This window comes from Diprion similis, chromosome 7 (assembly GCF_021155765.1).
Source record: "Diprion similis isolate iyDipSimi1 chromosome 7, iyDipSimi1.1, whole genome shotgun sequence".
NCBI lineage: Eukaryota > Metazoa > Arthropoda > Insecta > Hymenoptera > Diprionidae > Diprion > Diprion similis.
In genome coordinates this window covers 6,036,722-6,057,979 of record NC_060111.1, presented here as the reverse complement: position 1 = coordinate 6,057,979, position 21,258 = coordinate 6,036,722, and the positions used below count along the sequence as shown (strand labels likewise).

General features: G+C 39.1%; 1 protein-coding gene across 4 annotated transcripts in view; it reads right to left on the bottom strand.

The window, feature by feature from the left end:
• Positions 1-21,258, bottom strand: part of LOC124407976 — a 34,845-nt gene that overhangs the window by 1,791 nt on the left and 11,796 nt on the right. For all 4 annotated transcript variants that reach the window (XM_046884593.1, XM_046884596.1, XM_046884594.1 and 1 more), the window contains 6 exons: positions 9,590-9,662; positions 3,920-4,164; positions 3,602-3,795; positions 3,239-3,361; positions 2,465-2,679; positions 616-969 (listed from right to left, as the gene is read on the bottom strand). In XM_046884593.1, coding sequence (XP_046740549.1) covers positions 616-969; positions 2,465-2,679; positions 3,239-3,361; positions 3,602-3,795; positions 3,920-4,164; positions 9,590-9,662 — 1,204 coding nt within the window. The remainder of the gene's footprint in view (positions 1-615; positions 970-2,464; positions 2,680-3,238; positions 3,362-3,601; positions 3,796-3,919; positions 4,165-9,589; positions 9,663-21,258) is intronic.

Genomic DNA, 21,258 nt, shown 5'->3' with positions numbered 1-21,258 from the left:
AGTACTACAAGTTTTGAATGTTCTAAAAGATTTCTAGTAGATGTTCACCGTCTCACCGTCACAAAAGAATATTTTACATAATTAATTTATGGGCCGTACAATACATGCCAGCACATAGATTCCTTTTGCAGCATAATCAGTTTTTTTCACGGATTTCTACATTCGCAATAAAACGGAAATGGCATGTCTTCTACAGAGTAACGGTGGATACCACCGTATTAGGTCAAATTGAACTAGTGGCGTAGTACCTTCAACCTTACGACAACTAACTGCATATGATTTACTTAAAATCGATTTTTGATGTTTAAACAGCAACGATGAACGTTGGATTTATCAGAACAGTGAAAACCGTTATAATTCTAGAGAATAAAGCTAGATATTCGTACCCTGTACTGCGTTATCAGTTTCCGTGGCATAATGGTTCTACTCTTAACTTCAAATGAATTCAAATGACTGAGCAGCAAACAGAGTACCTACAGCCCTATCGTATTTGACCTACAGTACACCTGACTTCATTTACGGTTTATTATCGCCTACGATTACTCTTTCAAAGTTTTTGCAAAGCATTGTATTGTATTCCAGAAAAGTGAAAATCGGAACTTCTCAGCTGCTCACCAAGAACGGATACGACTGGCCCATAAGACTCTCAGAGTCTTCCTGCTGAGGTTCGACTATCGGTGCTGGTTGACGTTGACTCGTTTGAGCCTCCGCCTTCGGCGAGGAAGACTTCTCGGCAACGGCTGGAAACTGCGGTTCACCTTGAGACGCGACTTCTCCTGCACCGTTTTCGATAATGTCCTCGTAAATAGAAGCGTCCTCGTCCACTTCGCCGGTCGTTGCGGTTGTCGTCGCCGATGCGGTGTAAGTAAGTATCGACGGGGCCTGATCGTCTTTACGCTTTTGAGCGAAGTGGCTTATCTGACCGTCCAATTGGCAATGGTCGAGACAACCGTGCCTGCAGATCTCTACCTTCACGATGATGACAATCAGGTTGATTAGCATGCGTATTGCATAGAAATTTCAAGTACTAACTCTAAAATGGTGATACCTTAATAATAATAAATTTATATTTTTACGCGATAAGAAGTTTTTTCTAAGTCTCCGTTAGTAAAAAAATTACGGTTTTTAACAATCGTAAATAATTACAACCGCTGTTCCGAATCTGTTGCTTCATAGATGTATAAAAATAAGTTTATTTAACGTAAAATTCAACCGCTGAGGTAAATGAAAGTATCAAAGAAGCTGGAATAAAATGAACATGAGAATAAAATTCCAGAAAAAGAGTACGAAGTAAGCAATCATAAGTCGGTTGAATGCTGAGAATACGAACACGCGATTTCAGGTACAACGTGCAACCGCATATATTCTTATACCTTTACCTTCGATGTGTTATATGTACACATATAAGTATAACGATACCCGAAATTTAATTCCGTCGAGCGGATCGTAATTGCAACATATTTCCGCGAACTAATCTTTCTGGAAAGATGAATTTTTCATCCGACGTGAACAATCGCATGTGTATGTACATACAAGTAGTTGTATACATATACAGTGATTACCGCATAGCGAAGGAAACAAATTGTATTATAACTACCGAATGGTGTTTTTTGTTTTTCTTTTTTCTTTCTCCGAGGGGGGCGGCAAGAGTTCCGAGTACAACGGTTAACGCGTGTGTGTTTCGGTTGAAGATCGGTTTAACTTCCATGAGGAAAAAATTGCCGCTGAGAGAAGCCGTTCATTGATGAAAGGAAAAATAATATAAAAGTCATGTGTACGTTATGACGTTTGCATGTGAGCCGTAAAACCGTGAAACACGTCAAACGATCGTCGTTGTATTAGTAAGTATACCTACTTTGAAATGGTTTCCATATACGCACTATACCTATAGTATAAAAAGGTATAAGGTAATATGTATAGAGTATAAAATAATTCAATAAACGCATCAGATTATATACGAAGTAGAAATTTACGATTTGTTATAGTTAAGATTATACACGTCGATAAGAGAATGAATCATGACCGAATTTATACCGACGGATCGAAGCGCGCCACTTCTGTATGGGAAATATTAATTATTTCTAGTCTTGCCTATGGGTTATTCCGTATACGCCGGGTATAACGTGCAGCATAGAATCACTGCTCGTACCCTCGAGCGCAACAGGTTTTCGGGTGCGTAGGCTAAATCGGGACTATAATAATTCGAAAAATTCTTTACACTCGGCTTCAGCCTTAAGCCCGCGCATGAGAAACACAGTTTATAGTTCTTATGCTACGACGATCTTCGTGGGATCCAGTTACTAGCACCTATATCCAAACTTCTATGAACGTAACTTATTGTTAGATAAAAATTTGAGAAGCCCGAATAGATACGAATTGATCGGAATTTTGTCGGGAGGTGAAATTTTTTCACGAAACACAAGACCGTTAGTTCGACTGATGGTTTGAATGGTCGTTTCAATACCTTGCATTTTATGTGAACGCTCAGAGCGTCGGGGAATTTAAATGCGTGGAAGAAGGCGTAGGTAATGACTGTTGCACGATCATCGGACCCTCGTGCCTTCAAGAATCGACTGATCATTTTCGGCCTTAGTACGCAGCCGAATTCATCGCTCAATTGAATCTTGTGCCCCCGTCCATTCGACGCGACGCAGGACTTGACTCTCATGTCGAATTCACCTTCAATCAAACACATTCAACTCGGTGTAAAACAAAATATGGTTATTCACTAAGCATTCTGAATATATAGAGCTGATATATGTATAATGAGTGATTCTGTGACAAAGATGCTATCGGGATACCGACAAATGATAATCTAGATAAAAACACTACTATCTCGCGGAGAGCGTAATGGGTTTTTGAAAAAACGCTCATTTTCCAGTTATTCCAGTTTTTCTCCGTTGATAATAATCCGATCGAGTGTTTCCAGCGGTCATTTTCTTCGTCTTTTGATTGTTTAGAATTCATATATTCAGAGTATCAAGATCGTTTCAGTAGTTCTGATTTTACAAGCGAAGAACGATTCAAAAAACACGATTTTTTACTTTGAAATGTTTATGAAAAATTAATACAATAACATAACAGAATACAACTACGGACTGTCTTTCAAGTCATGGCAAAGCCGGTATCCTGGTAGTGTTTTCGTCACTCAAAAATCTCTATTTCAGGTACTAATATTACAGTAAAGTTGAGGACAGCAGGTAGCTTTTTCGTTCTCAAGACTCGTCGCTTTCCCTACCTCGGTAATCGTTGATAGCGATGACGAGGGTCAGGGTTGAGCCCAAGGGAACAATCCCGGATACCGGCGGCGCCCATGGCCCTTTACCATGCTGGATTTCCATCCAGCAATCAACGTTATCTCCTGAAACGATAAAATCGTACCGTTAGAAATTTCCTCAAGTACCGGACGACCCTTGGATCATGGTACAAAGAAGGAGATATTCCCATCATCTATCATTTCGTTTCCATTATGGAAACTAGACACTGGAAATGTATATAATTGCATCTGAAAATTGAATTGAAGTCTCATTGATTCACAAACTCGTAAATATGATGATCCGTGGAATTATTTTTTTCGTCATAAGGATGGTGGTAAACTCACCTCGAAAATCGAGCTGTATAACGTCAAGGTCAGCGATGACCATCGGTGGTTTGGAGGCAGTTTTTTCGTAATCATTAAACCATTCGCACCGGAGTCGTTTGGCCTCGTCCCAGACCTCGAGAAGATCCTTATCGTACTGTACGACGACTGTGTTCTCGTAAAACTGGCCATGCATATCCGGTTTCGTGCCGCACCTTAGGAGGATGAGGAGAGGTTGAACAATTAGTAAGATAGATAATTTAATGATTATTGCCAATGCAACGCAATCGTGTGTGAAAAATATGCGGTTATTATTGCAGTTGTATAAAATTTTCTCACCTCGCGTACGCTATCCGGAATGAAAAGAAGGTCTGTCCTGTTGACGGCGGCACGTAAACGCACCGAGGATCGGCGTGTTGACCCTTGGAGGATACGATCCCCTCGAAGGGATGCGAGAAGGATAGATGCACGTCCATGTGATCTTTCCCGCACATTACTTCGAGAGATTCAATTGCTGGCATGCCGTCCGGCCGCTCCAGGGGCCAGACGTCGCTGCTAGACTCGCCGTTCTGCACGCCAATCACCTGCGATTTTCAAGACGGAATATATAATGAGATGATATACGAGATTGCGCGTCGCTGCATTAAGGGAAACGAGCAATTAGGAGTCAATTATGCAGTCGTACGGATGTTTCTTCTAGTGCTGTGCGATTAATTGATTAATCGGCACCTTTGATTTATCGCTTTTCCGATTGATCGATTAATCAACGATTTCGATTTATCGCTTTTCCGATTAATCCATTAATCGACGATTTCGATTAGTCGCTTTTCCGATTAATCGATTAATCTCACAGCACTAGTTTCTTCTTTCAAAAAATAGAGCAATTCACAATTTCTTTACATTTCTGCATTCAAACGTCATTCTACCATTTTACGTTACTTCCAATGTTTACATAAGATTCTGATATATATATATATATATATATATATATATATATATATATATATATATATATATATATATATATATATATATATATATACATATATGTGTAAATAAAACATAACCGAACAACTCTTATCTGAATACTGATTCGGGCGTAAGTAAATCATCGGTAGTTGAAAGAATATTACCAGTGCGTATGATGATACAAGAGATCAGCGTGAATACTGGCGAAGCACGTGTTTATGAATAATTCCACCAGTGCTATGTAACGGAATGTTAAGATTATTATAAAATTCCTCAACGTCTGACTATCGCAGTGAGGAATCGGTAGAAGCTGTATTCCTGCGATGATCGGTATCATCGTGCCATTAGAGAACGGAGAATACAAGCTCCTGCGCTGGTATTATCAGACTCGAAGAAGCGTTGGGCACTTTTATAATTGAGACGGTAATATACGGCGAGTTTTACCCGGGGAAGCCCCGTTAGACGAGTTTCCGAAAAATTGTACGTATGGAACAATGGCCAAGGAGCGAGTTGTTGATGATACGAATTTTCTCACGTGCATGGCCTTCCGAGTGTTAGACCAGCGCAAGAATGCTTCTTAAGTTCAATCCACACTGTCAAATACATACATACAACCTTAACCGAGACGACATCGGCCATTAAACGATATACTTTTTTTTTGGTATTTACTTAAGTTTCTTTTACAAGATGAAAAACATCGCTGAAATAACTTTTTAGTTTTAATCGATAAAGGCGCCCGCTAAAGGTTAATTTAAGATTGCTGAGAAAACTGATTTCACTTCTAAGATCCATCTAATAATTATCCAGAAGCGATGCCCGATGAAATACGGCAAATTATCGGAGTGGAATAATGCAGGTGATGAAACGACTATGCAGATTGTGCAGTTTAATTTTCACAATAACAGTTGCGGTTTATCCGAAATCATTATAAGTACTCCATAGCTGGTCATTAATGTTATAATCCGGATATATATAATACACAAGATAAATAATGCAGAGAAGAAGAAAAAGAAGAAGAAGAAGAAACAAATGGCTTCTGTCTTACGCAGTGATTTTAAACCGTGAGTAATAATTAATATGCCATTTCGCTTATTGCACTGCGCATGCCTATACCTACCTACGTTTTTACTTCCAATGGGTATAAATTATAATGGCATATACATATATGTATACTATTTATATATATCCACGGACTGCAGCCCATCGCAGAAGTTCGCAGGGCCGATTAATACATGTAATATACCTTTGCATCCATGTATAATATTTATATATATGCACACACATATATAGACACAGACGCGCGTAATACCGCGATATGAATTCCGCTTGTATTCAGTTTTTGTTAAGTTGCTTTTTTTTTTCCTTTTCATTTTTTGCTCATATACTTCCGCCGGGAAGATTAAGAAGGGAGATATTCGTGCCACTTTGTGGGTAAAAAGAATTCACATGCAGCGCTGAGAGATGCAGCACATGCAGCGATGCAATGTGCAGCAATTTTACACACGCACCGCAGACACAGACTCCGCAGACTTAAGTAGGCAGGCAGATTGAGGGACGCTGCAACACACGCGACGACGATTAACCATATGACTGATAGGAAAACTACTGATTCTGCAGTCAGCTTGCCATGATATTATACGTTATTAGGGTATTATTTTCATTGACCGATTTTCCGATACTCCTTTCGCCATTGTTGTATAACTAAAAATTTGCAGAATATTATATCCGTCCGGGAATTAATTATTAATAAAAGTGGGAAGTAATGCGGAGTATCATTATTGCAGCAAGTATAAATTAAGAATTGATCACGATTTTAGACGAAAATTATCACTTCGAGTACGTGAGTTATATATATATATATATACACGTATATAAGGTGCACTCTATTGAAAATATTTCATGTGTTAAATCATAAAATCTTTCGAAAGATTTCGGCGTGCAATTTATTAGCGAACTGTAATATGATTTATGATACAGTATTATCTGATGATTCGTACTTTTGTAATTTATTATATATATTATAATTTCTTAATACATATTTTATAGGATTTACAAAATAAACGATGCAATAAATAATCTTCTCGATTCTTTCAAACAATTTTATGACTTAATGCATGTAAAATTTGACAGTTTTATTTATTTGAAATAATATATACGTTTATTAAACTGTTTTTACACGAATTATATTTGCTTGTACTTTTATCAGAGGGATCTTTATTTTTGACCCCCCCCCCCCCCCCCCCCCCCAACATTTTGTGAACCGAGTATGCCAACTATTAAACTAATTTATTCTCTACGATAGTAAACATAAAAAAAAAAGAAAAATCAAGAACATCTTCACTGGGATAGTAGCAAGTAAATAGTTTGCGGCCTAAACTCGTTGTGAGTATACATCGTGTGTCTAGAAGTGCAGCTTTTTGCTTGAAAAAAGTTTCTCTCTCGCGTTCTGAACTGGACTTAAGTAAGACGTGTACCAACAGCGCGAAAATTCCCTAGATCGTTGGTGATTAATTGTTTTGACGTTGAATCTGCGTTGGAAAAAAATTAGCGGGACTTTAAATAACTCACACCACGTGACACTACACATGACGGTATTACCGAGCAGGTTAGCGTTCACCAGAAAAATAAATCCCCAGCAATATAGGGATTTTTTTTAGACAGTTGGTACGCATCTCATTTAAAGGCCTTAACCTCGAAGAAAGGGGCGTGTCGTAGAAATTCTAGGCACAACATGTATACTCATACCACAGGCATAAAGTATTTCTCACAAGTCCCTCGCGAACTCGTCTGTGCAAATTGAACTTCGGTGGAGCGGAGGGAGGGGAGGGGGGGCAAAGTACCAGGTATATAGGTATAGAGGCATAAGTGTCTGCACAGGAGCCGTTGGCGCTGATTATCCCGACGCATTAAAGCATCCGTTATACGCGTCTGACGCGAGGTACTTTTCGAAATTCTTTCGCCATGGAATGCGCGTATGTCGCGAGGCCTCGAAATTACGCAGCGTGATTACCATAATTATATATCCCTTCGCGAAGGGTGAAAAATAGAAAAGATGGAGAGGGAGTGAGTGAGAAGAAGAAGAAGAAGAAGAAAAAAAAAAAAAAAACCACCCCGAAGTCGAAAAGAATCCACGAAGAATGAAACGAACAAGAATAAGTGGCAATAAGGAGTAATGAAGAATTGAAATAAAGGTTGAAATAAATAAAGTTGCAATTTTTTTTTCCCTTCGTTACTTTTTTCATGCACATGCACCGCGGAATTCAATGAATCGAATATATGTAGGTACACATATGTAGTGTAAGAATTAACGCCTGATTAGATAGATTGAGTGAAAATCGGACAATTGAATTGGCTGTATGAAATTGTATAAATGATCGTATTATCTGTGAAATTGAAAATATTATAAATTATATTTTGAGTATATTTAAATACGTTTGAAATGTAATCGAAGTTTTATATATTCATATTTGAGGTAAAGGATTTGGATAATAAATTCATTATATACAACCGCAGAATGATAGTTTAACAATTAAATTCAGAAGCGATAAAATAATTTACATCAAATTTCATAATCGTTTTTTCAACTCACTGTATATTATATAAATAATACGAACGGAATTTGTGCACCTTAGAATATCTAGGATTCTAGGATTCTAGGATTTTAGAATTTTAGAACACGTACGGCATTCAGTCCTCTTGCAGATAATTTGACAAAAAGACTCGTATAATCGTGCAAGAAACACGGAGACTACAGCCCGACATAAACTCACAGCGTGTAGATTGATGCCTGATGCATTTCCTCAAAGCTCGTTTAAATAAATCCGTTGTACGTTCGCGTAGGACGCGTAGTTTGCAGTTACGTCTATTACGCGCGGTAAAAAGGACGCTTTCTATTCAGCTGCTTTTCTCAATAAACTTATTCAATCTCTCTTGCCTTCCGTCTCTTCGATCCTTGCGAGCTGAATATGCGCGTAATTTGCCGCATAATCTGTCTGTTTTTACCTGTTTCATGGTATATGTAGGTATGTGTAGTAGGGTGGTCCTTATTTAGGGTGTTGACGAATTTTTACCACCCCATTCCCCAAATCAACTTCAAATAATTCGAAAAGAATTGTCTAATTTTTTTTCAGATTTCTACCTCAACTCTGGGATATTCCGCTTACATATTGTGATCGAAGTTTCTTATGGGAATAACATGGAAAAAACTTGTTTCCTCGGTATATATTTTGTTGCAAGAGTAATAATATTGAAAAAAATCTGTAACTGCGAGGTTTTAGTTGGCATTAATGCTACTATCTGTAAAAAAATTTACATAACGATACCAGCAAATCTAGACGAATTGCACTTCCTCCAAATGCTAAAAAAAAAGTCAGATTTCGAGGGTATGCAATTCGTTGAGATTTCGTGGTATGATTATGTGAATTTTTTTCACAGATAGTAACACTAATGCCGACTAAAACCTCATAGTTACAAATTTCTTTTCAACATCATTACTTTTACAATAAAATATATACTGAGAATAAAAGTTTTTCGAATGTTATTTCCATAAGAAACTTCGATCACAAAGCGGACTGTCTTAGAGTTGAGATAAGAATCTGAAAAAATTAGGTAATTGTTTTTTAATTATTTGAAGTTGATTTGGGGAATGGGGCGGCAGAAATTCGTCAATACCCTAAATAAGGACCACCCTAATGTATAGGTATGTTATACAGTATCGGGTGTGCCAGAAATTGACGGAACTGAAAATCTTCTGTAATATTTTCATCTACAATATATCTTCTGTTAACAATCGATTACGTTTTTTAGTAGACATATGAATGTTATGAAAAACTTGTTAAAATTTTACCATCGGTGCGAATTTGAATTTGAAAATTTTGAAACGTTGCCGTTTTCACCTTTTTTTTTCCTTTTCTTTTATTTATTTATTTATTTCTTTTTTACTGTTCTTGCAATCGCATCGAAAGATGGAAATGAAAAACTGTGAGTAACTCGTTACGCAGAAATTTGTATATCAGATTTATAAAGTAATTAATGACTCACTGTATAGATCAGCAAGCTTAGCAACTTTAACAACCCTGGCATCCTGGAGATCCCAGCCCCACGACAAGTTTTCCTGTAATGAGAAAAAAAAATAACGATCACAACTCAGATCACGTTCGTAAGATTCGGGATTCATTGGCTCGTTTTATACACACGACGACCGAGCTTTCGATAATATGCAGTGTGTATTCAGGAATAGAGATCCATAATAAATATCATCGATATAGATACAGAGATTTTATCACTCTTACAACCGGTATGTTATAGGTGTAAATATCCAGTTTACGACATATATATATAAATATGTATATGTAATATTACACAGGCCTAGATGCAGGGATCGTGTAATATACACACTTTCACTGCAAGTATCAAGTGATAATGATAATCTCCTCGTCTCTTTCTCGTTATACGTATGATTATGAAAAAAATTTTATCGAGTTATATGTGGTAGCCTCTTTTACTTGATTATCCGTTAGGAATGACATATGCATATGCATATGCATACCGTTCATTTTTACCTAATTTCTTAATTTCTTGTTGCGTAGGTATATTATAAAATAAATATGGTGGGCGAGTATTAGTCCGCTAGCTTGATGTGTAAATAAATTAAAAAGAGGTAATAACTGCGAATATATATGTATATCACAGGTTTAATATCGTATCTGCGTATAATTCGGTGTATAAAAATCTTCTGTCGCATATCACTTGAAAAGAAAAAGCAAAACCGACGAATGTCGAGAGGATAGGAGGAGAAAAAAAAATAATCATTCAACATCTAAGCTATCTCGCGTTAAGACATATAGGTATTTATACATACATGTGGTTAATTAACACCCGTCCTTAGATATAATCGCGTTAACTGTAGACGGAAATATTACCGAAAGCCGGTGTGTTTCTCTTAATTATGTATAGCAGGCATGTCTCTTGACGTTATTATATACCCGCATAGTATATATATGCATGTAACCCATACACCTATGATTTAGTGCTTTGATCATTCTTGCCAACGTTGAAATATCGAGGATCTTAAACCGTGTGATACATATATATATATATACATTTGAGAACGTGAAATTACGTTCGTTTAAAGAAGATGGAAGATAAACAGTTAAAATCCGTGAAAATTTTTCGGTATTCCTAAAACGTTTAACTTGTTTCTCTTGTTTAAAGTAGTTTTTCAAAATCGCATGACTTTACGATCTGCGCGTACCTATATATCGATATTATACACTCAATGAGATGATGGTAGACCGATGAAAGAGGCCTTAAAATTACCGAGTAAAATGTAATTGATAAATAATAAGACAGTAAGTATCACTCGTACCGTTTTTCAGTAAACTTCGATAATTCGGAGTGAATTATTTATAGCCGTGCAGTGTAGTAGTGGTGAGTAAGATTCGTTAATAAACCTTTCCTACACGATCACTGTGGGAATAAGAATTAATGATTCCTCGACGTACGTGTAAATAATGAAAAGAAAAATTTTGAGAGGCCAAGGAACAAGAATTTTATAATCCCAAAAAAACGAACCAAGGAGGCAAAAACTATTCACTGTGTTTAACCCGGGCGTTCCTGAGTGCAACGAATATACGAAAGCACAGCTTAATTACGGTGTGTAATCGCGAATTTTTATACTCATAGGCGACGGTAGTACCGCACCGGCGTTTTCTTAAGGAGAACTTTTGCGACTGGTGTCGAGTGGATAGCCTAGGATAGGTTATAATCGCGAAAGAGTTGCGTATACCGAACTCGGGGCCGCGTGGATCGTGCAAAGATTTCTTCGCTCGTTCGGAACCAACTCGTTAGTCGGCCAGTATATTTCAGACGATTCCAGACACGTTCCTCCTGCACACGCGCTTCTCTGCGTTATCCGTTATCCGTTAGTAGGCTTTTAGCTCGGCAACGCGGTCGCGGAAACTATTTTGTACATACATAGAGAGATACACGCGGTATTACACAGGCGAGCTGTTCGTGTGTACGTAAGCATCGATGTATGAACGGGTAAATACACTTACAGTTGCATCACGGCTGCCGCGGATGACGGAAAAACGTAAACGTGCAGCTCGTCGGGTAAAAGTTAACGCAGTATGTATATTAGAGTGGCGCAAAAAAACCGAATATTTTTTTTTTTTTTTTTTTTTTTTTCTTCTCTTTTACTTGAGTCTCGTGTGACGAAATGTTAGTTTTTCATGTTTTAAGAGCCTACTCCAAAGGACAGGTCGAAAAAATTTTTTTAAATGTCAAAAATCGTCAAAAAATTGTATTTTCAGTATTTTGTTTGATTTTCAATTCATGTCGTGGTGTATTGTTATCGATTCTTTCTTACTAAATTAGAGAAAAAAAATGAAACCTTCGGAAACTTTTTTTTTTTTTTTTTGTCTATAAAATTATACAGTAACGAAAAAAAAAAATCGATTTTTGACGATTAATGACGTTTTAAAAAATGTCGAGCGACCTCTTAAAAGTTTTTTTTTGAGCTGTCCTTTGGAGTGGGCTCTCAAAACATCAAAAACTAACATTTTGTCACACGAGACGCAAAGAAAAAAAAAAAAAAATAGTCGGTTTTTTTGCGCCACCCTAATGTATATAGAAATAATCGGAACCAGTCGAGGTTCTACGAACAACAAGGATCGTGATTGGTGTGTAGATTCGAGGATTGAACGATCAAAGTGGCTGTAGGAAAAAAAAAGAACAAAAAAATGAAAAAAATATATTCACCACATGACGAGAGTGTGAAAGGAGAGACATGGGATAGCGGAAAACCGCAGAAGAGCGCGAGATTTCGGATAAAAAAACGTTTCGACGATTAGGAGATCAAAGATTCGGAAATAAATATCTAAGCATTTAAATAGCTAAAAAATTAATGGTCGGAAACAAGTTTTGGTCAGAATTTATAACTGCACAATCCATTATATGTGTAATTGTGTACAATGTATAGGTATTACAGTTTTTTGAGATAATTTATAGACGATTATGAACGGTATCAAATATCAAATGTTCTCAGTGTCACTAATAGCTTTTTACCGGTATTTTAAGACGCTATGAAAAAAAAGAAACCTTCAAAATAATTCCCCGACTTTCGAGATTGACTGACTAATTGATCCAGCTAAGCATAACGCAAGTATCTTATTTTACAATCAAGAGCAACAGCAACAACAACAACAATCGTGATTGTAAAAATTTCTACCAATTGCAAGCTTTTAATCCTATGAGTCATATTGTTGAGTATTCTTACCACATGTTTTATATCGATTTTTTGTATATTTAAAGAACTTTTCAAAGTATTTCTTTGCGATTTTTTACTATTTCTGATATAGTATACTAATAAGTTTTCAATACTCGAGAGTAATTATTGCGATATAATGTAAATCGTTATTGTTAGAAACGAATTGATTGAAAAGAAATCGTGAAAATCGAGGGAATAATAAATTTCGTGGGGAAAGTTACCCCTTTAAGTCAAATTTTGAATATTCAAGACGGATCAAAAAACATTTGTCCAGCGATTTTTGGGGTTGCTGATTACAAATGTGAAATCAGATTTTGAAAATTCAGACCCCGGAAACCCGATTTGATTAAATTCAAAATTTTCGACCGCCATATTGGATCCGGCACTTTGAATTTTGAAATGTGATATCATATTCGTAATCAGCGATCCCAAAAACCACGGAATACCGTCTTGTTCTAACAATTGACTTGGCACAATAATGCATGAGACTCAAAGGGTCTAAAGGCGAGTGCAGTGGAGCTGGATAAGCGGAACAGAGCCTCGATTTATATTGCAATGCACGATCTGCATCGATATCGCGTTGCGAATTCGAAAGAAAGGAATGAGTTACATCGCTGCGTGGCTCGTGGGTTCGCATGCGCGAGTTCCGAAGTCATCAGCTTGGGTCGTCGGGATGGGTTTGCTCAATGGGGAGTCTCGCCTGGTGAAGAGGATCACCTCGTCGATCCGGAACCTTTAGGCGATTCCGCTCACGTTGCACTCGGTTCAACGCCGTGCTTTTACATTTCAAAGTCCCGGAATGTCAGTCCTCGTTCGCATTCGTCCGTTACAAGGTATACAAGACGCATTGCGCAAAGCGTAGGATTAACCGATTTTCTTCCTCCTCTTCCCCGCGCCCTGGAACGCCCTTCCTTCTATTTTATGAACGGAATTAACATAAAACACTAATTCACCGTCCGGGTCATATATAACACTTGGTACGATGCTGTATCGTTAAGACCTCAGGCTTGGGAGAGTTCCACTATTTTCCCCGTGTGAACTCAGCCGAAATTTATCGCCATCAACAAGCCTCGACACTCGAGTTAGGCATTCCTGGAATTCGGGAGACCCCGATTTTCTCGAATACCTTCGTCTGCTGGTTCGCTTCGGCGACATCCGACCACTCGGAACACGTTCAGTAAAACTCGGCATTACCGGTTGAATCACGGCGATAGGTGGAATGGATCAGTAGAGTCGCATGGTGTCTGGTGGAGTATGGAGTATGGAGTATGGAATATGGTGGTCATTTCAAGAATCTGTGGAACCCTTTTAGACTACAAATAAATAACCGTTACTTTATCGCCAGCAATCGATGATGGTTACGTTATCGACGTTTTCTTTTAGAATCTGTTTAATAGTCATCGACATCCGAAGACTAATTAACTGCCTAACATATATGAAGTCCGACGAAGAGTCGTGAGTTCTTGGAATATAAGAATAATTATGAAAAGTTGAGAACACGTTTATCTAGAATAGTAAAACCCTGAAAACGCACCTAAACACAGTGTCACAGCGTAGTGGAATTGACATATAACATTGAAAATTGGGACGTCGAATGAAGTCCTTCAAGCGAGTATCGATATATTCGGATGTTGTGTAGGTTGAGGATCAAGTAGCGTTACGAATCGCATGGTACAGGTATAGCGGAGAACCGGGAATTGGGAGTGGGGCAGATCTTACGACATTCCATTGACGAGACGAAGCGGTCCTCCGATTCTCGACGATGCGTTCAGGGGGTGGCGAAACCCACGACCTACCAGATAGCCGAGGAACCCGTATTCTTCAGAGAGAGGTCTGGCCAAACTCATGTCGAACCTCGTCTCGGACCGGGTCGAACTGTAGAGTGCAAAAACGCATTCATCACACACGGATCCACGGCCCACGTCGAGAAGAGGTTATACTGGCCGAGGGTACCATGCTCGCGAGGGCATCGCGTGCAGATGACGTATCGAATACCGGTTCTCAATACATAACTGCAATTGTCGGAACGCGTCAATAGGACTATAGCTACCCGGGAAATAAACAAACTAGGCAACTGGGTATAACAAGTCTATCTATACGCGGCCTATTTAGGTATTCAAATTTTACTCGGTACACTTATACCTGTTACACTGGTATTGCAACTATGAGAACGTGGTAACCTAGCTTAATTCAGATCCTTTTGGAACGTGGCGGGAATTACTCTGCTGTCCGCCATTGCTGCGGCGGAATTTCTTTGCTGATTGTGTCGAAAGAACAAAGTTGCAATCGCATGATGGGCGATAACGAGTAGAAATTCAAAGCAGACTTACAGGCTTCGAAGTATGGAAATAGATACATTTTCGGGGCGACCAGAATTTTTTCAAGTCCCCAAATCGATCTACCGCGCATTATGTCTGCGCTGATTTCATATTTCCCGCCGTCGCGCATGCGCGGTAGGACTTTAAAAAAATTCTGGTCGCCCCGGACCCGCCTAGTCCATCTATACTTATGGATGTGTCCCGTAATGGCGATGACGATTGCAATGCGAATGACTCGAAGTCGAAGATCGTTAGACCGGCCAATGCTGCGTGATATGTAGATTTGATACAAGATGCGTCATTCCCAGGAATAGAATTATTCAGGAGGGATAATCCCGAGTTAATTCCAGGTTCATTGGTAAGATGAGGAGGTTAGGTTGTCGTATGCGCCTTAATACCTACAGCGACGTAGGTATACTACGAAGCCGGTCGGCTACCAATTTATTATGCATCGCGTAGCAGTCGTGTTGTGTAGCTATCCGATAAACGGTTCTTTGTCATTTTTCACCGTCTCTCGACGCGAGCGAAGTAATAATGCCAAGTACGCTGCAGGTGACGCAACAACGTCGATGGCGCGATTGGTAGCTTTGCAAAATCATTCGATTGTTCTTATCTTTTATCTCTTATTTCACCACCTCAACTCTTGTCCTCTATTTTTTTCCCCGCACACAAAACCGTTACTCAACAAAACCGTAGAGGTACAGCTGCACAGAGTGTTCGTGTTCATCATCATCATCATCATCATCATCATCATCGGCTAGGGGTACAACACACAGCTGTCTGTAACGATTACACCGCCAGCGTCATTCTTCTTTCCCGCACGTGTAAATACACCTGTGCGAGAAACTTCGAGAACATAATAATATCGACGAGGGATGATACGTGCCTCGAGTGTGCTGGCTTGGAGAACACATGCAAGCTGACCGATTGTCTCCCTCCGGTTCTTCGAAGACGTCTACGAGGTCTATGAAGGGCGCTGAGGAACCGACAAAGCTGTATTGCAGGAGAGACTCGAAGGACTGGAAGACTAGAGCCACTCTACACTTTACAGTTAAGAATGGGGAAGGGGACACCAGGGACCGCCTCGACCTCTTCCTCGGCTTTCGGATAATGCGCTCCACCCATTAGCTCGAGAGCCAGACGCACCTCTGCAGCAAGAGGATCAAATATTTACTGCGCTCCGTTACGTCACGGCCAACGTTCCGAAGCTTCCCTGCGTCGTCGTTGCTGCTGCACCCTTTTACTCTACTGCAGCGCAGTGCTGGCGATGCAGCTTTACTTGTTCTCCGGCGCAACGGATTACCGTAATGTCCAACAAGCCACCTTTCCACGTCCCTTCGTCAACGCGAACGCCAACCGGCTGACACGATTAACGGCATTTCTACTGTTATCACTTAGAGATCAGTTTTATCTTGAACGTGTGAAACCGGGCTCGCTTCATCCATCGGCGTCCCACGCTTCTTACCCCCGTCATCTCAGCTATTTTCTCATGCCAATCGAATTCTTATACAAATGAAGCGATTATCTTACTCAAAGCCTTGACTCCGGTTCAATGCACTTTTTATATCGGAGTCAACGGATACCGTACGTTCTTCTAATTTCCGATGTAGAAGCTACGAACTGACGATCAAGAAACTCGACTGTGGTCCTCCGATACATTTCCTAAATCCTGTTCGTTGCTTTTCCAAACATGTTTCATCATCCATGGTGCGGTGCATCATCTTGTCATCGCCGAATCTACCTAAATGAGGCGATTATGAGACGCTACATATTTTCATCGTTCTTTTTCGATAAAAATTCTACACGTGAAACGACCGGATCGTTGACCCTTCTCCCCAATCTTTCGGCTGGTTGAAATTCCTATCCTGACTGCCAATTATTTATTTAGACTGATCAATTATTTACACGTGTCATCGTTTATATGGATGCGCAATTTTGAGATGACCCGAAGATCTTACCGATGACACGAGGATATTCGAGTTGGGTTTGAGCCGCGCCCTCGGTGATCATCTGCCTGTATAAGATTTCCATTCCATATCCATGGTGCCGAGCGATGTTGGAGAAGCTTGTTACAAACAGTAGAATGACTTCACCGTAAAGATTCTTTTTTCATTTTCTTCATCAATGGGTCCCCTTTCTTCCCATTTAACGGTTAATAGATCCGCATACGTACTGCGTTATATCTAATCGGCCTTAGATATACATAATTGAGTTTTTATTCGAATAGTTGTTTTAGTCTAATCAATATAACGCTGTGCGAGGAGGAGAAAAGAAGGAAACACCATAAATCAACTCGTTAACTGGTCTCCGTGTGTGGGAACGAATACCAAAACGAAGAAAAAAAACTACGCAACTTTTTTTCCTTTCGGACAAAATGAGCGTCACGAATTTGTCGAATGTGTAAATACGAGATACGAGACTCGATGTCTGCCGAGCGTGTGATCGGTGCTGTTGCATGATCCAGCTCGCGTGCATGTGACGCAGTTTTTTGCTGGGATAATTAAGCAAGGATGGTAATTATTCACGTTAACATGCTGTGCATAATATGTGAGGAAACCGAATGGGCGATATCGTAATATATGATGCGTAAGTTTTTGAAGTGCGATCGATCTCCGATGCAATCGAGGCGTTGCATTTCACGATCAAAATAATTGCGTTTTTGGCAAAATAATAAAAATCGGTAATGACAATATTCACTAAATAAGTATAATATACTCGTATATGGTTACCGATCGATCATTCATGGTTGAAATAGTTGCATTTTTCATAACATAATCCCAGTCGTGAATGATATTATTTAAAAATCATATTAAAAAAATACGATATAATCACCAATCGATTATCATCGTTAAACATTTTTACTTCACCGTTGAAATAATATCGTTTTTCATCAAATAACAACAATCATGAATGATAATATATACCGATCATGACGTAAGTATGCACAACAAAATAACCGGTCTCTGTTTTCGAATTACCGATTTTCGTTTCTACGTTGAAATTACAGTCGCATTTATCATAATACAATTAGAATAGCGAATAAAACTGTAGTTAGCGAATAAAGCAGCAGTAACCTAATTACCGATCTGCCGTTTGAGTTGTCGATTTTCGTATGTAAATTAGAAGAAGCTGCGTTTCTCACGAAGCATTAACAAAATGACCGAATCCCCGCGTGAGTCGATCCCTCAGCCATCGCACAAATTCATCGATTTCCGATTTTCCGCGGCCGGCTGTGTTACCAAAGCCGATTGATCGCTGCCGATACAAGAGTAAAATGCTACATCAGGACCAGGGTTGATAGCTCGTTAGCTCTGGTTCATTTAACGGTGGACTTTGGCGTAGCCAAGGTCGCTTTGCGGTACGTGCCGATTACTTGACGGTATGCTCGAGTCCCCGAATGGCGAACAGCGATCGAAGATATCCGGAGACTTCGCGATGGCGACGGCGAAGATGATGGCCAGTCTAGCAGTCTGGCGTTTCCGTGCCGGGTCCGGCTGACGATGGGAAAATAAATGATCCGATTGCTCGTGCCGGTTCTCTCCCGAGACGGTCACGTGACTCCGGGCCACTCGCAGGCTCAAACGCGCACGCACGCACTGCGCAGCGTTACACGCGGTTACCGTTACGTCTTACGCGACGCAACGCGACGCAACGCAACGCAGCGCAAGCCAGCCCGAACGGTCTTGCCTTTACAGTAGATTACTACTCGAGGCGTATATGCATGCCTGTGCAGTGCGGTGGGATGCAACGTTAGTTTACACTCTTTCATGGAAATAATTGTTGCGGCACGCTGCCGTGATCGCAGTCTTTTCCTAATTGCTCCTATACTCCCCTCTCCCCTATTCTTGTTGCAGATAAAGCGACGAGCATGCGAATCGCGGGATGCACGGAAATGGCTGTAGTGTGGTGCAAAAAAAAAAAAAAACCCATACAAATTGTAATTAGGATTTGATACTTAATATATCTAACTCACGATTATAATGGTCTTTGAATTTGCAACTGTATAATCGTCGTATACTGAGTCATTCGTTTCTGACTGATAAGTAAAAAAACAAAAACAAAAAAAAGATACCTACAACTTACCAAACATGTAAATTATAAATTTTCGAAAGCAATTGAAAATTCTCTATTTTGACTTGCCGTTAGTATTCTTAATATTCTTAGTTTTCACTCAACAATTTGAGGAAAGGAAAAGGAAGAAATCTATCAAGTATAAATTGACATGTTATAACCATAGCGATTGTAAGTGGTTCAGAATTGTAGGGGGGATTGAAAATTGTAGAGTATAATTAATACATGTGTATCTACCTATGTCAGATAAATAACATAGTACAACACACGCAATAAACTTGTTAAATCGTATGAATCGTATGTAGATACAAGTCATACGTTACACGCGGATGATATAATAATGATAATAACACTAATAAATGGTATACAGTTATGCATATATACACACAGCGTTCTCTGTATATACCTACAATATCTTTGCGAAGACAGGAAATAGCTGCTTTTATAGAGGCCCATGTCAGGTGTACCTAAACGTAACCGGCAATTTGTGGCATCCGGAAATGAGCCCCCGCGATCGAATAATTCATTTCGCATAGCAGGAATAAAAAAAATGTATAGTACGTACGTCATGCTGGCAGTCCTTTACATATTAGTTTATACTCTATAGTGTCACAGTCGATTCGTTGAACCGTTTCTTTCCTTTCTTTTTACAAACAAAGTTTGTGATTATAACTGAAAATGAGCGAAGTTCTCTATTTCTACTAATTTTCAGGATTAAGATTGATTTTTGAAAAGAGTCTACGACGGGGGGTTAATCAATCGTGAAATCTGGTGCAAATTTTTCCGGAAATCTTTTGAAATCCTCCAAAATCTTGTGTAATCATTGAAATCTCATGAAATCTTTTGAAATCCTTGAAATTTACGTTTGAAAAAATCCTTTTAAATTCCACAAAGTCTCTTGTAAAAAATCGTCTGAAATCTGTTGAAATCATTTGAAATCATGTTTTGAAAAAATCCCATGAAGTATCTTGTAATCTTTCGAAATCTTTGTAATATTGATATCAGGTGTACATAAGATCTATGATTGATTAACCCCTCGGTCTACAACGGTCTACGATTTTTATACGAGAATAACGCAAATTTTTTGAATTGTGAGTGCATTAAAGTGGGAGGACATTAGATCTCGCAAGGAATTCGGCGTATCTCAAATCGCGATCCGCGTTAAATTGGCAGGGCTTTTTGCCTCGCGTTATTCACAGCTTGAGATTCTAATCATCAGCCTTAGGTACATTAACACGACGGGCAGAGTTAGAGATGCAATACCGCATCGCACATGAAACATACATACATAGCTAAAGTCATTAATCGTTCAGATATACGCTTGTGTAAATAGTTTAAATTGTAATTCTACAGTGTGTGTAATATGAGTCCACCTCTCTGGACTCACGTGCTCTTTGAGATAAATATTTCCGTGGATGATTGTCGTCAAATTTAATAAACGAGTCACGTGCCATTCGGAGGAATTGACCGAGCTAATCGTCTGCAGCAGCGAGACTGCGACCAGACAAGCTGATGATGCAGTTTACCTCCGCAGTTCCTTGATACTTACGTTATAAACCGTCGTGTCTGCTGTACCGTAAACCGAGCAGTGCACCGCCTTAATATGCACCTTACACCGCATCATAAAACACACACGTTCAACGTCCTATATACCTATACACACTATGCGTTGTCTATTGTGGGAATATATTTATTATACTCCGGTGCGATAATTGCTAATCAGGATATGCGACGAGAAAAATTTATTCCTATAACTTACTGTATAAAGTTATACATGCAATCGTTAATGATATTCTCATGATTTGCCGTGTAATCACTGACCTTTTAACCCTTTGAGTCCTAGACGTAAGTATTTCTATTTTTTGTCCATTTTTTATATAACAAAAAAACTTTCCAACGTATTTCTAAACGATTTTTTGCTATCAATATGCCGGATCTAATATGGTAAAAGAAAGTTTAAAATTCGATGGAATCCAGAGAAAAAAAACACTGTCTAGGAATTTTTGGGGTTGCCGATTACGAATCTGAAATCAGATTTCGAAAATTCGGTA